Source organism: Sinohyriopsis cumingii, chromosome 1 (assembly GCF_028554795.1).
Source record: "Sinohyriopsis cumingii isolate HCF-2022 chromosome 1, ASM2855479v2, whole genome shotgun sequence".
Classification (NCBI taxonomy): domain Eukaryota; kingdom Metazoa; phylum Mollusca; class Bivalvia; order Unionida; family Unionidae; genus Sinohyriopsis; species Sinohyriopsis cumingii.
In genome coordinates this window covers 99,231,925-99,248,595 of record NC_142961.1, presented here as the reverse complement: position 1 = coordinate 99,248,595, position 16,671 = coordinate 99,231,925, and the positions used below count along the sequence as shown (strand labels likewise).

General features: G+C 34.8%; 1 protein-coding gene across 1 annotated transcript in view; it reads left to right on the top strand.

Moving 5' to 3' along the window:
- The first annotated feature begins 1,935 nt into the window (after positions 1-1,935).
- The window catches only part of LOC149807432 (uncharacterized), a 97,680-nt gene continuing 82,944 nt past the window's right edge, over positions 1,936-16,671 (top strand). Inside the window, exons 1-3 of the mRNA XM_089955237.1 lie at positions 1,936-2,032; positions 10,283-11,092; positions 13,515-13,609. Of these exons, the coding sequence (XP_089811363.1) occupies positions 1,936-2,032; positions 10,283-11,092; positions 13,515-13,609 (1,002 nt within the window). The remainder of the gene's footprint in view (positions 2,033-10,282; positions 11,093-13,514; positions 13,610-16,671) is intronic.

Sequence of the window (16,671 nt, the reverse complement as noted above, 5' to 3'; positions counted from 1 at the left end):
AGAAGAAATAAATTGTTTGAATATGAACTAAGAGGGCCCGGGTGTTTCTTACCCCAGGGCCCGTGATCACTCTCTACGGCCCTGCACCAAAATACTAAACGCACACAAACAGTAGCACTAACAAACAGTGGTTTACATAATAGTACATGTGAACTCCTTAGATGACCCAACCAGCAATTCTAAGTAAATTCCTTCAGATCTTGGTTATAGAATGCAGCATCACGTGGCTCGTTGAGCCTGCTTAAAAACAATAGGTAAATTTTAAAGGTAAACACGTGTCTAGTTCCTGAGAAAATGTGTCGCATGGACGAGTATATATGGGTTGCATGTACTAAACAGGTTGGCCAAGCGGTAGCTGCATATTGGATACAACTGTGTATATTTCATTGTGTTGGAACATGTCAAAACGATTGGCAGAATGAAATCCGCGAATACTTACGCTGTTTCAATCATTTCTCTCTCTCTCTCTTTCCCTCTCTCTCTCTCTCTCTCTCTCTCTCTCTTTCTCTCTCTCTCTGATATTATTAAATTTACTATAATTAAACTTTCTATATGTTGTGAAACACCTAAACTGACTCACAGGTGCTCGACGCGAGCTTGATGTTAAGAAGGAAAAAAAACCAATCATCTAAAGGAAAAAAAAAATCATACAGAGTGACAAAAATGCATTAGATTAGCCCCGATGATCCGTTCTGACATAGGACCCTCTGTATCATAATATATAAGAGAGATGGTACGGAACATCCAAATACTTCGCTCCACCCATGACCCTCGATTTGACTAAAAAAGTTCATTTATCCCGGATTAAAATTGAACAAGACAAATTAATACTACTAAATTTCAAGAATTGACGTGTGAGTGACCTTCTTATATATTTATAGCAGGCCGAATAAAACAGTTCAACAGAAGATAAACAAAAATGAAATTGTTCTAAATCAATACTTTATTCATTATTATTGATTAAATAACTGACTATCATATTTTGTGTACAGTAATTTTCAGCTAATATTTGCATCTTTACATCGATCCATATACATGGTGAAATGAAAACGAGGCTGAACAATTACATCGAACAGGGTCATACAAAAATTAATAATTACACTTCATTACGTGGACGATTGTAGCAGTTTTGTCTCTGTTCAGTATAAGAAACGAATACTATTCATTAATATCTTGAATAGAACTGCGTAATCGGCCCATAAATTATTTTCATTAATATTTCTTCTCTTCTAAGGTCATTTGTATTATCCGCACTGCGCGCTTTTTAGGTAAAAAGTTTCATTACGCATGCTCCAGAGACTTTAGAAAATATTCGGCACCTTTCGGAATCATGACAATATGTAGCCGTTAGTAAAATTGCCGTAGCGTGTATCCACCCATTCGGATTTTCACACATTTCCATACCGAAAAGTTCCGTACATATTTTGGTATGTTTACTTTGGTTACCTCCCCCACCCTTTGCCGTCCCCATTGCATTTATAAACATTGTTTCGACTCTATGTCATGATTTCTATAGATCAGTCATTAATGTCCATTGATTAATCGCTAGCGACGTAAGAAAATAACGATACAAATATTAAGCATTCCCGCTCGACCCAAAGGAGAGAGTACGCAGGAATCTGGAGTGAGAGAAAAAACTTATTTGGGCTTAATGAAACCCTTGAAACTGAAACTTAAACCAAGTAGCCTACTATAACCCGGATCGTTGTAACGGTATGTGTACACTTCCCATGGGATTTATCTACAGTGTTCATAATATCAGTAATACAAATTTGCAATAGTTTATAGAAAGTATAAGGTAATTTTCTTGTTCATGAGGCACACACACTGTAATCTATTTAATACTTGTTTTTGTTGCTGTTTTTTCTTTTATTTCTTAAAACAATAATTAGGTTGTAAAACAAGATTACTTTTAAATATCAAAATATCCGAAAGATGCCCCTCCCCACTGTCTCTGTGTTGGTTGGTCAGACAGCAGACAAATCGACCTACAGAGAAACATATAGACTGTCAAAAACAAAAATGCCCTTTGGTAATTATCCTGAACCTCTCTCTCTCTCTCTCTCTCTCTCTCTCTGTGGCCCACCGTAGCACGCTTTTTTATAGATTGACCCATGGGACCATGTCTCGTCCTATGAATGACGGCAAAAGTTCAATCAATCCGACCAACAGAAAGGGTAAAAAGAACTATTGATGTAGGATAAGCCTCTTTTCCCTATAGGACACACGGTACTAATGGTATGGAAAAATGGGAACCAGCCTGGAAATCGGTGAAAATAGAGTATATATAGGTTTGGCTGACCAGGATTGGTTAATAATGTATGTTTTGTTATAGGAAAAAGAATCTTTTGAGAGCTTATCCTAGTTTTGAGTGATTTTTTTTAGAGACATTGTTTTATTGATGGAATTTCAGTCCTTTAACAGTCTTGAGTTTGGAACACTCATTATTAAAATTAGCACCTGACTCCTTGGTGCGGAATTGAAAGCACATGTTTCAAACAAATGCAGGTCCAGAAAATGCCGCGGCTCATACCCGTTCCTTTATACAGAAGCTGACATCCAGGTTTCATCTATACTGATAAATATAGGTCTGATCTTGAGCAGTCAAAATGTATAAGTTATTGAACTTTTAATATCATTGTTTTTGCATAGGTTTACTATGGGAACTGAATTAGTACCGTGAGTCTTTTAATGGAAAATTTATACATCTCGTGGTATGTTAGTAATAAAGCGTACACACACACAATCTATCTCTGTCTCGGTCTGTCTGTCTGTCTGTTTGTCTATGTATGTATGTATGTATGTATGTATGTTATCAGGCTGTTATCTTTGATGTACAAAGTGATGTATACATTGATCAATGAATGGAAACGAGGCTTGCTTTACTTACTATTGTTAATCACTTTCAGACTGCTTTTATCCTCTCTCTCTCTCTCTCTCTCTCTCTCTCTCTCTCTCTCTCTCTCTGCTGGTCTGTTTGTTGGTCAGTTTCATCATCAGAGGTCCACATACATCGTAGCATGGCACGGGAAAAAAAATCTGCTACGTTCCATTTTATGGATTTTTGTTTCTGATTTTGCAACTGTTCTCGATCGATCGAGAGAGAGAGAACTATTGAATGTAAACGAATGTGCGTGTAGAGAAACCAAGGGTGGTGGGGTGGTTGGGAACTGACTGTAAGATTGGTTCGTTGTCCATTTCGGTTTCTTTATTGGTGGAATATTTATTTTTACCACCAGAGAGAGAGAGAGAGAGAGAGAGAGAGAAGAGTACAGTAGTATGTGTGTCACAGAGCGATAGACTAATTTAAGAGATTGTGTTTGCCTGAAATGAGTGAATACAGGATATATTTCGTCGAGCACAGGTGCTCGACGCGAGCTTGATGTTGAGAAAGAAAACAATAATCTAGAGGGAAAAAAAATCATACAGAGTGACACAAATACCTTAGATTACCCCCATGACCCGTTCTGACATATGACAATCCCTATCACAATATATAAGAGAAGGAAGAAGGAAATAGCAAAAGGAAATCGAAGGTCATGGGCGAAACGAAGTATTTGGAAGTTCTGTACCTTCTCTGTTATGTATTATGATAGGGAGGGTCATGGGGGTAATCTAAGGTATTTGTGTCACTCCGTACGATTTTTTCCTTCAGATTATTGTGTTTTTTTTTTCCTGAACATCAAGCTCGCGTCGAGCACCTGTGTCGTCGAGTGGAAGAAAAACTCTGGATTAAACCACCAGATAAAATATATCCGTTACTCACTCGCTTCAACAAATTTCCGTCTTCGTATATGCTCAAATGTATTAGTTAAAAATATGTATAACAGACTCATAGCATATATCGTACTGTATCCATGGCAACAACCTCAGCGGTTTAGAGTTTAAATTCTACTGAGTTTTCTGCATATGTATACAGGACATATCAGTAGAAATCTAATTCTCCTTCCTAATTCAGGGCAAAATAACACAATACAAAACAATGAAGAAAAAATGTATGCATATTAATTTTATTTTGAATTTGGTTCTTCTCTTTGTTGTTCGTGCATGCTTACTGCTGCATTATTCAAAGACCGCTCCGGTGGCCTAGTGGTTAGAGCGTCTGCCTCGGATGCGGGGGAAATCAGAGGAAATTCCGATCAAATTCATTTCTAAATCAGTAAATATGAGGAAATTCTGATCAAGTTCATTTTTAAATCGGTAAATATTAATTACTTTTCTTTCTGTTTTATTATTTTATAAATGATTTCATAAATGGAAATTAATAACTTATCAAGAGAAATAATCAACCGTGGAAACAATAATTATATGCGTAGACACACTAGCAGTATTGGTATATGATATTGCTTCACACCAACACTTTAAAAGTAAGGTTAATTTTAATATATGTGATATATATATATATATGTATCTATCTATCCCGGCTTATAGCCTTCGTTATCTTGAAAGAATCAAACTCACGTGGTCATTGTTTGGAAATAAATTGTAATTTTTCGGGCCATATTTGGGTTATAAAAGATTCCTCCATTAATATTCCCGCGGCAAAAATAGACCACAAAAAGGAACTTAATGACAAGTAATAGGCAAAACTCAAATATCAACGGTGCGAGTAGCAATTATAAGCGTTGAATCTCTCAGGCAATAGATTGATCTTTCTCAAAAGGAAGAAACTCTGTTGACTTCTGTACCTAATTATTCAGAACCCTTGCATTATATATAGAAAAATATCGCATTTATTCAAAGAAGCAATGGGTTCAAAATGATGAAACAAGGAAGTAATATTTCAATTTATCGACACATTATTTTTGTAATAACGATATTGTCTGGTTTCACACATAATAATAATTCCATTAAACAAGATATGTCGCTATTTCGATTTAGTACTTCTTTTATAATATATATCACGTAACGGGCACCGTAGTTTTACAAACATATAGGTAAGAAAGATTTCGTATGCAGAAGAACAGTGTCGCGTCAGTTACCCTTTGTCGAGAGGATTCCGAACAGTGGCTGCATCTGTTTGACAGCGTATTCCCGTATTTACCGCAATGTAAATCCGTAAATGTTTCAGCGAACAGTTGTAAACAGATGACGTTTACATGTGCTCATTTCTCACGGGTCGCTCTACCCGAAATCGTAGCTTCCCCTTTTGCTGCTCGGTTTGACCATCTTCTATATTGATGGAATCGGGGGATTAATATTGACTGATATATGGAGTAGCTCTTTACTGAGACTGAAAAAGAAACGAAATAAGAAACATAATTATGTAGTGATATTTGCAGAATGGTCAGCAAATATGGCAGGCAGACGAATAAGTATCATCCATTATGTCCTAAACTTCTTCAGCTGGAAATCTGTTGATTCAAAGACTTATTTTTTTATTTTATTTTATTTTATTTGCTTCTTTTATTACGGTGATATGACCTATCACGAATCAAGAGAAAAAACGTAACAAAATGTTGTTGTTGGGTTTAACGCCATTTTTTAGCACACGATAGGCTATGCATGGCGGACAGTATTAATGGTGGAGGAAGAACCCGGGAAAACCCCGGGAAGAACCACCGACCCACGAGAAGCTACTGGCAAGGTTTCTCACATACCCACATTGGCCGAATCCTAGACTCGAACCCACGCAGACAGAGGTGAGATGGCAGTGATCCCTAACGGAGAGCGCTTTAGACCACTCGGCCACTCGGAGCCCCGTAACAAAATGTGATTTCATGCCTGGCTAAAATGAATTTGAAATAGAAGGGTCATTTGAACTTTATTTTAAAAGACAAGTTTAAAATGTATAAGGGATGTAGACTATACGGGATTTGTTTGACGAGTCAAATCTTTGCTTGCACTATCGTTAATGTATAACTGGAAATAATGTATGTATGTTTGTATGTTTGATTTAGATTTTTAACGTAGCTTAAAACAATTTTTCAGTCATATCGCTACGATGTCTGCAGTGAGGTAGTTTTTAGTGATGTCTAGCGCTAGGGCATAATGTCGCAGACATGTAGCATGATGTCCCACCCAGTTACATTATCCTGACACCAGTTAACACTAGCCTCATATTGCTGAGTGCCTAGCGAAGCAGCTGTTAGTACCATACTTTTGGCAAGTCTCTGTTATGACTCGGCCGGGGTTCGAACCCGCGACCTCCAGCATCAGATGTGGTCACTCTAACCACTAGGCCACCACATCGGTCAATGATTTTAAAGATATGATTCAGTAACAAGATGTGATGCATGATGACAGCGGTTGTAGTATACGGTCAAATACCGCAGTGATAGGCACGACGCGGTAATAGGGCGTCGTATTATCAATCGTATTCATCATTACCTGTAATTTCTGAGTTATGGGACGGGGTGGTAGCTTGACGCGGTAATAGGACGTCCTAGTCTCAATCGAATCAGCTTTTATCATTACCAGTGTTCCTGAGCTATGGGACTAGACATCCACATCCACGCTTAGGTCACGAAAACAATGACAAAATGACAACAATGACAAAATGTGTTTGCTTGGCTGTAAATTTCCTTCGCTGTTTGAAGTGTCTGGAAGAGTCTTTTGCCTAAATTTGGACATTATTTTAATTTGCAATTTAACTTGTTTAAATTGAATTTTTGTATTATGTACCCTGCAATATATGGCAAAACTTTACATTTATACCAAGACTGATTGTAATTTGCTGTATCGATAGTTTGCTCATTTAAAAAGCTTACCTAGAATGAACAATTCCAGCATAAAGTTTCTTAATCACAGTGTATGTAGTTTTATGGAATTGTCAAACGTTGTGATTTAACTTGAAACAGGGCCATAACCCTTGAGATGAGTGTAATAGCGTCTCAATCGGATGATTATGTGCACATGAAATACTGGGTAATATCCAACTGGAATTTCAAAACCTTTATAAATGCCGTTGATAATACCTACGAATTTATATTTATGGTTCTCGCATCTTAATTACGGATATAAATGTTGACGCTTTTTTAAGAGGACGTTTAAAAATGTATACAATGTAGCGTTACTGGAGAACGATCCACTGAGAAAGGGTATTTTGCAATAATCAGGGGGCATCTCAAAATTCTCTCTCTCTCTCTCTCTCTCTCAAGAAACTTGCAGACACTTTTAATTTTACTTGTCAAAGAGCTACGGAAAAATATGAAGAAAATGAAGAAAAAGAATATAATTGTTGGTAATAAAGTACCCGTCATCAAATACGAACGTTGTTTTGTGAAAAAAAAAAATAACTTCCTGAAAATTTGTCGCGATTTTTAAATTTAATTTTTTTTTACTGATAGTTCATTTACTTTCTCTGGCGGCAATCTCTCACATGGACAATTAGGTGATGTCGCATGACTGGACTAAATGTAATAATGATCACATTGCTACACATTTGACATGTAACGGACATTTGTTTATCACTGTTGAGTTTCAAATCGCTTATTAGGATAACTGTGTTTGGTAAATTCTTGGCAAAGTATTTTTGTTATTTTTGTTATTTTTTGCTTAATCGACATCGCTAATTTCATCAGCGTTAGTAATTTTCAGTTTCTTTTTTGAAAAGCGATTGGATCGTGTCGATGCAATACACGTTGATACAATCTTTTTTAAGAGAAAGTCTCTTTTCAGGAGAAAAGTGCAGTTTTCGTGTGGAATTACCTTATTTCACGAAAAAGAGCCCCTAAACGCGGAAGAAAAATTTTAATCTGCTTGAAAATGGGGAATTTTCATACAATGTAATTTCTGCACGAAAAAGTATTAATCTTCTTTAAGACCTGTGATTTTTTTTCGTGAATATGGCGGACTCATCATAACAAGTTATTCATAAAAATCTTTTATTTTGTATATGTACGGCCAGGATGCACACGTTTAAAGTGAATAAAGGGCGATTACTTTCCTCCTAAGATAGTCACTTTCTTCGCGAAAAGTTGTATTCGTGAAGACACACTACGGCAATAACATGCACGTCGTTTGCTTAGCTGACTCTTTACTTTTCACTGACATGATAAAATGGTGCAAGACTTTCCTTTATAGATAAGTAAAACTCGACACATATCGATAATAATATATCTAGAGCTCTGATCTTCAAGCTTGGGAAATAGTTTTCATGGAAACGGATTTAAATTAACATAAAACCCACTACATAAAAAGTGATAACCCCAGAGACATTCAAGGTGTCATGGTTTAAATGTCTTTGCAAATTATTACTTCGATCGTTTCAAATGTTTATCAGGAGTTTGCACATAACAACAATGATAAAATTTGGTTAAAAGCTGACGATGCATTCATGTTTTATATTCCCAGAGAGTTTGTGTTATACAGTTGAAGACGCGCGCTCCTTCAAACTCGAAACAAATTCTGTCAGAATAAATCGCTACCGCTGTTTTGACCCCTGTGTCATGTAAACTTTAGTACATCGGGCTTCGCGGATTTGTAAATAAGTACGTTTCTCCATGTTGCATGTTTCCGCCAGCGTTCTTGTCAGTGCAGACGTCATAATCCAAGGCAGGCATCCCAATGTGAGAAAATGCAGCAGACAAGTAAATGAATGAAGACATTTACACGGACTTTCATTGAAATACTCAGGGTAGCACATACATATAGGGTAACTACTAAATGTCGGGTATGACAGGGAAATGTTAGATGAATGATCTGTTATTATTATTATTGCTTTTTAAATTTAGTTCACCTGCCCCTACTCCCCGTTTGCATGACCAACACTAATAATATGGTTAAACAACTTTTCAAAGAATGAGAGAAATTGCATTCATCTGGATAAATGGTTTATATTTTCGAGAATTTTTTCCCGGCCTTTATTGGAATTTGAACAAAAATTGAAATTTTTAAGTGATACTGTTATAATTGTAAATTAGCGAAGTGTTTTTCTAATTTTGTTATGGTTTTGTTAAGAAATGGAAGTAAAGTATATTGTGTTTGATTTAGTGTGCGATCATACTTTATTTATAGTTGTTCTCGTTAAAATCGACAGCCATTATTTTGTTTGCAAAGCCGGTATTCTATTCACCATTTACTAGTTTCGACTCAAATCCCGGTTTTTTATATAAAAAATACAATATTTTCCCCCTCATTTTTGTGCAGTCCCGTTTTATGTACAGTTGTTACGTGGTATTGGGATGGAGACATTTACTCTATAGCTTTCAAGAAATGACCCAGAGACTGAGTTACTTAATGTAAGGATGGACCCCATGTCTTAATTTGTCTTGTCCATTTTGGAGGAGTATACAAGTAATACACACGCACGATTACACCTACGTAACTTGATTAAAAATGAGGGACAATATCAGTTTCCACATAGAGCCTGTTAACACACTATTGTTGTTATCTTCAGTTTACTAAAATACTGTACAGAACTATAATAGTGTGATTACTGGATCTATGTGATGTCTGCTGTAAATCTCTCTTGTAATAATAATAAAATGATGACGCCATTACGAAGGTTGTAATGGTCAGTTATTTAGTATTTAAATTATACGTGTATAGTATTTTTTGTGTAGATGTGTGTCTACGTTTATATTATGCATTATTTAAATGTTTACATCACGTAAATGTACAAGTTATTTTAGTATTTTAATAAGAATATATCTATGTAAATTTAGTAATATACACGACGACAACCGCTACGACCATTGCAATTTTTTGACAGTTAAATTTAGAACAATAGAATAAGTATAATACATTTAACAGTAATGAATTTTTAAAGTCATAAATATAATTATTTAAATTATTATTAATGTATTAATACTTACACACTGCAAATGAACAAGTTATTTTAGTATTTTATTAAGAATATATATGTGCAAATTTAGTAATATACATGACGACAACAGCTACGACCATTGCAAGTTTGTGACAGTTAAATTTAGAACAATAGAATAAGTATAATAAATTTAACAGTAATGAATTTTTAAAGTCATAAATATAATTATTTAAATTATTATTAATGTATTAATACTTACACACTGCAAATGAACAAGTTATTTTAGTATTTTATTAAGAATATATATGTGCAAATTTAGTAATATACATGACGACAACCGCTACGACCATTGCAAGTTTTTGACAGTTAAATTTAGAACAATATAATAAGTATAATAAATTTCACAGGAATTAATTGCTAAAGTCATAAATATAATTAATTAAATCATTATTAATGTATTAATACCTTCATACACTGCAAACGTACAAGTTATTTCATATTTTAATATAATTATATATGTTTAATATTTTTGTGTAGATGTGTATTAATGTTTATATCACTTTATTTCCACAGCCGACAAGTACCCCGACTACAACTCTATTGTCGTCTGCCAAGACAAGATAGTCGTCCTAGACTACAAGACGAATAAAGTCAAGATCTATCGACTGCAAGACGGAAAATTCCTGGCATCGTCAGGCAGACGGGAGTCAATACCACGTGACATGTGTCTGATGAACGCCATGACAATTTGTGTCCTTCATGGCGACGGTCTGATAAATATGGTGCCCATTCATTCTACAGACATGTCACGTGATATTAAAACGACCAGGAGTTTACGTCTACAGGGAGTAATGGATGTATATCATGGTGTTGTCAGATTCCATGATAATCTTGTTGTCACTGGTTGGAAACATGGCAGGTTGTACTGGTGTATCGTGTCACTTGATGACGGCCATGTTGAGACGATTCACCAGATTTGTAAAGGGGACGAATGGAGTTGTTCGATTAGTGTGACAACAAAAGACAACATGGTTTATGTCTCGTGTGATGCTGGTTATAAATCCCCTGATAATACTGGTGTATATGGATTCGACATTTTGAATCCCAGTCAATGTAAATATACATACAAACATCAACGTCTACAAAACCCGACATCAATCGTTATAAATGAAGACGGGAATATTTTCGTATGTAACGGTGGATTCCTTGATGGACGCTTCGGTGAATACTGTATTCATCAACTTACAGCTTCATGTAAACTTGTCGCCATTTTCACAAAGGGAATTCCACGTCGTCTAGAAGCCATATTCTGGGACAATGGACGTCTGTATACCACATGCTATGAGAGTAGTGACATTACTGTATTCCGTCCCGTGTATCAAGGTAATTCATATTTCTTATATTTTATTGACATAAAAAACTTTTAATGACGTCATAAATAAAATTACAAACTTTATTTATTGACAATTCTCAAAGATTTCATTTTAAATGTAGAAAACAAAATGTAAACACGACAGTTTCTTCATGCAGAGTTGTCATGCTGACATGAAGTTAAGTATAAATAAATAGTATTTGTTGTTATAAAATTTATATTAAGTTCACTTTAATACTCTTAAGTGATATACATTTATTTATACTATTTATTTATAATATATTCATTTATATGTAAATAAAAATAACACAATTTTGATAGACAAAATTTATCAACTGCTGAAGGACGACGACATTTTGTACCGAGTTTATCCACCAGGTGTCGCTTTCATTTCCAGCGCGTGCCATTCAGATACAAAGATGGCCGTTGGATGTCTTCACCTGTAATGTACACCGTATTTTTTGACACGCTTTTAGAATTATTTAGCAAGAATATTCATATATTGTTTAACCTTGTCTACATGTCTAACAATGTCTACAAATGCTTCCTTATTTTAAAAATGAATTTATATTTATTTATATTTTCTATTTATCAAATTTTTGTAATTGGAAATTTATAGCACAACAACTGTCATTGAAAAAAAATGTTTTTAAAACCCAGCGGAAGATGTTGCCAACAATCAGACAGGTACTCACTGTCCTTTCCGGGTTTCCGTTTGCACGAAAATCTTCCAATATTACGAATGCTTAATTTTAATATTTCTAACATCATTTGTAACAAGAATTGAGCAAAAAAGGAATAAAGTGTATTTGTATAAGCGTGTACTAAAACAATAAAGTTGCCAAAGTTACGAAAATAAAAGAAATTATTTGTCTAAGATGGCGAACAATATCTCATTTGTCTGATAAACCTTGGACTCAACCACATACATATTAGGCCTTATTAGTAAGGAAAATCCTATTTAGTGCTATGGTGATGTCAGTGTGGTTATATATTTGAAATTAATGAATTAAATGAGCAAATTTTGTACATTTGTTTCTAAGACTATGACGTTTATTCTGCCCCCCCTCCTCGTTTTTAATCAGTTAAAAGTGTAGTTGGATATAGAGGAAAATCATTAATATTTTTTAAACTTTTTCATCTTGTTACATTTTTGTATAAAATAATCTGTTTCTGTGTGCATTGGAAATTGTGAAATAATAATTGACACTGTACATTTGTCACATTTCATAAGGATAATGTAAGCTTCTAATTTACCAAAAAATAATGCAATATTGGTTTATGAGGCAATTTAGCTTTATGATGCAAAACATATATTGTTTAATTTTCAAAAAGAACAAGAATAATTGTTTTGAAGCTAGATGACAGCATCCCCCCCCCAATGGACAATTATCATAATATTGCAGTGTAGTGGCACAAAAAAAAATGTTTAAAGATGGGGGAATAACTTTATGTAGATAAAACAAACCTAAACGAAATACTGCAAAATCAAGTCTGATTCTCGTTAAAGTGATTTTTGTGAATTAATTGGGATTGAGCCCTGTAATCTCAAATCATGTTGAGGAAGACACTGGAGCAATTTGAAAACACACACGCCGACACACACACACACACACTTTCATTAGGTTGAATATATGCCATATTATTAATGAAAATCACACATATTTTGAATATGCACAGGCTAACAGTGCTAGAGCCAACTATGTCAGTCAGGTTCGAAATTTGAAATTGATGCATGAAATTAGCAATTTTTTTGCAGTTTTTTTTATGAAGTTTTTCTGGTTTTATTTGTGTTCGTTTTAATTAAATCTGTAGCCGGGCATATAGGGATAGATAGAGAAATCATAATTTTTAAAACTTTATCAACCTAGATACAAGTGTCATTTTTGTACTCTCCCTCTCCCACCACGTAAACGAGAGAACCATCATATAATTTTGCAGTGGGGTGGCGAAAACAGTTACGAAGGAAAAGGAAGAAAGAAAAGAATATCCACCCCACCCACTTGTATAGATTTTATTTACAGATTTATTAAGTTTGAAAACGTGAAAACTAATTTTATGAAAATAAAACAAACATAATTAAATGAAATATTGTAAAGTTAAGTCTGACTGCTATTAAGTTGATTTTTATTACATGTAATTGGGGTTGAGCCCAGTAGCCTCAAATCTTGTTGAGCAAGACATTCAAGCTATTTCAAAACACCCCCACAGTCATTCTGAGATGTTCTCAGTACTTGGCAGGTTGAACAAGAAAGAACAGTCTTATCTGGAGTTTATCGAAATACTTTAAGACAGTAGAGCCCCTGATGTCTTATGAAAATTGAATTGTTCCCAGACATATTTTACTGTAATCTTTAGCTTGTACAGATTTTAATAAATACCTCATTCTTGTTGTATTGCTAATTAGTTGGGACAATTTTTTTTTTACTGTAGGAAGTCATAAAACTTCAGAAGTCCTAGTGAGTGATGAAAGAAAACAACCTGTCACTGAGGAGACAGCCATACAGATAGGACAGGGAAATGTAGTGGTAAGTACCTCATACATTCATTTTATATAGTTTACCACACTGTACTGGTGGATCACTTCCAGTATGACTCGTATCACAATACAGAATTTCTGAAGTGTGATATGCATTGATGATACAACTTTAATACTATTCAAGCATTTTTACTTTTGAATCAGGGTCTATTCTACAGGAGAATGAAAAGTTAGGGGGAGATGTAATTTCCCTCAATATTTGAAAGTCAGGGAAACATTTAAAAAATATCACAGGTTGTAAATAAAGACATAAAGGTGGAGCTGGAAAATAAGGAGCTTGCTTGTATTCAGGGCCAAATAGAGAGCGATCACAGACCCTGGGGTGAGAAACATCTGGGCCTCTCATAGTTCTTGTTCAAACAAAATTTTTCTTTTATAAAATTAAAAAGTGTTGTTTGGACATGGTCCCCCTTAAGGGCCCCGGGGATATATCCCCAGGTGCCCCCCCCCTTGTTGGTCTTGCTTGTTTTTTATTTGGTCGATTTGTTGGCATGACTTTTATAGCATTCTGCTGGTCTATGGTCTATTTATAAACCAGATAATATGGGATGGCCCATTTTCCATCAGTTGATGCTACTCCTAAACTTCATAGAGAATTGCCATGCATGTTTACTGACACATTCATATATCATAATGCTCTGATGGCCTAGTGGCTAGAGCATCTGCCTCAGAAATGGGAGGTTGTGGGTTCGAACCCTGGCTGAGTCATTCCAAAGAATTACAAAAATGGTACTAACAGCTGCCTCCCTAGGCACTCGGCATTAAGAGGTTAGTGTTAGGACTGGTTGGCCTGGTGTGACTGGGTGGGTCATCATGCTACATGTCTGCGGCATGATGACCCAGTGCTAGGCATCACTATACACTGCCACACTGCAGACATCGAAGCGATATGACTGAAAAATTGTTACAGTGACATTAAAATCCTAGTCACCACACACACACACACACACATATATATGCCAAGATATAGTTCGATCTTAGTGATAGGAATCAGTCAGAACTTCATAATCAATAATCGGTTCCACTTAACCAGCTGGTAATTGATTATAATTGGTTACTAAAAGCAAATTTTAATTTTTGTTTGTTATACAGTTATATCTTTGATCAAGGGTTCTAGATGTTAATAAATGTACAGGAGTAATCTCTTTTAATGACATGTATACTTTAACCTGATAAGAATATTACATTTTTTTTCTATTGTGTTGTGTGTTGTTTTTGTTCTACAACTTTGTTAAATGAACGCAACCTTTTATGGCTGTCCATTTATGTGTAACTGAAATACTGTAGCAACCCCCAAAAATCCTTTCATTCGTATGAGATGGGTCTATAATTTAAAGTATAGAAGGATATGGGTTTCATGTTTGTCATTGTTTACAAATAATACAAGGGATTCTACATTTAAACTGAAACAAATCATCAAAATGTGTGTAAATTTAATAGCTCAACAATTTAACAGCTTGATCATGTAATCATGACTTTATGTTCCTAATTATGAAATTTTGCACCTATGGAGGGAATATCCTATGGTTATGTTTCCTATCTTATATATTCTCAGCATGTTTTTTAATGTTTTCTAATTTCATGGTGTTTGTTTTTGTAATCATAGCATTATATGTTTTTTGTATCTTATATGTATTGTCCAGTGTTGTAAAGCGCTTAGAGCTTCTAAAGATTAGGCGCTATACAAAGTCCCCATTATGATTATGATTATTATTATTATATTTGTAGTTGTAAAGGGAATTAATAATTCAGATAAATTTTACTGGCTGGGAGTTTTACTAGCCTTTGTGCATTGCATACAACTTAAAAGTAGCCTCTCTTCACACACAATCGATTATGGAATGTCACGATTATCTTATTGGTTTTCTGAACCAACGGATGATTGATTATAATCGATAATCGGAACAACACTAGTTGATCTTAACAAAAATGTTGCCACTTGGATATCCAACGTTGCCACCACAATTGCCATCTTAAAATTCGGAATGGAAGATCATATCGGCATGGGATTTTCACTAAAACACTTGCAGTGTCAATTTGGTCAGAGATCAAAATGACATCCAATAAACATGTAGCCATTTTGGCAGCCACTATCTAAATCTTTTTGATACTCCTTCTAAACAGAAAGTTAAATCAACTGGTCAGAGTTTTCCTCTGATCATTCCCACCACATCTTAATTGTTTTTTAAAACTATATGTTTGGGTATGGGTCAGAATGCATTGCCCATCAAAAAGTTGGAATTAACATAAACCACATTGGGGGTAGCTGGTTACTAATAAGTCTGGCAAAATTAAATGGCATGACATTCATCATTATTAGTAAGAATTCATCTTCTCAAAAATTGCAAATCAAACATTTATTATGTCTTTAATTTATTGACAGAAAAAGATGAAACATGTGTTGACAAAATTTGACCTAGTGCTCTCTAGTTTTCATTGTTGGTCACTTGAATCTAGCAGCTTATACTTCCATGACAATCAGAGGTCTAATTTTCATGCGACACCAAGAGAAGCTTCCTTCCCAATGGTGTTGTACAAAATATCAGAAATATTCAGTAAAAGTCATGTTTGTGAAAAACAATAAGATGACCTGTAATTTTCAATATTTATTCCAAGAACAACCACAAACCTGCTGCTGTTATATCAAGGTAGAAAAGCTAGATTCAGCACACAGAGAGAACATTCCAACATGTAGTCAACGTAATACTAACTAGAAAAGATATCCAGCATGGCCATGTATTGTTGGTCCTGTTGAAAATGGTTTTAATTTATCATCCAGTCTTCTTGTTACTTGTTCTATGTGATAACTGACAGATACATTATGGTTTTATACCGGAAAACTCATTGTGATCTCTAGTTGGTCCTAAATAAAATGGTGCTGATATGACCCTGAATATGTTGGTCATCTTGAAAATTGTCATTCTCTAATAGAAAGTAAATCAAAATGAGGTTTTCCACAAAATACTTTGATATATTGTTGGTCCTAATGAAAATGGTGCTAATCTATCATCCATTATGGCCTCATTGCAGCTACTGTGAAATATTGTTCTT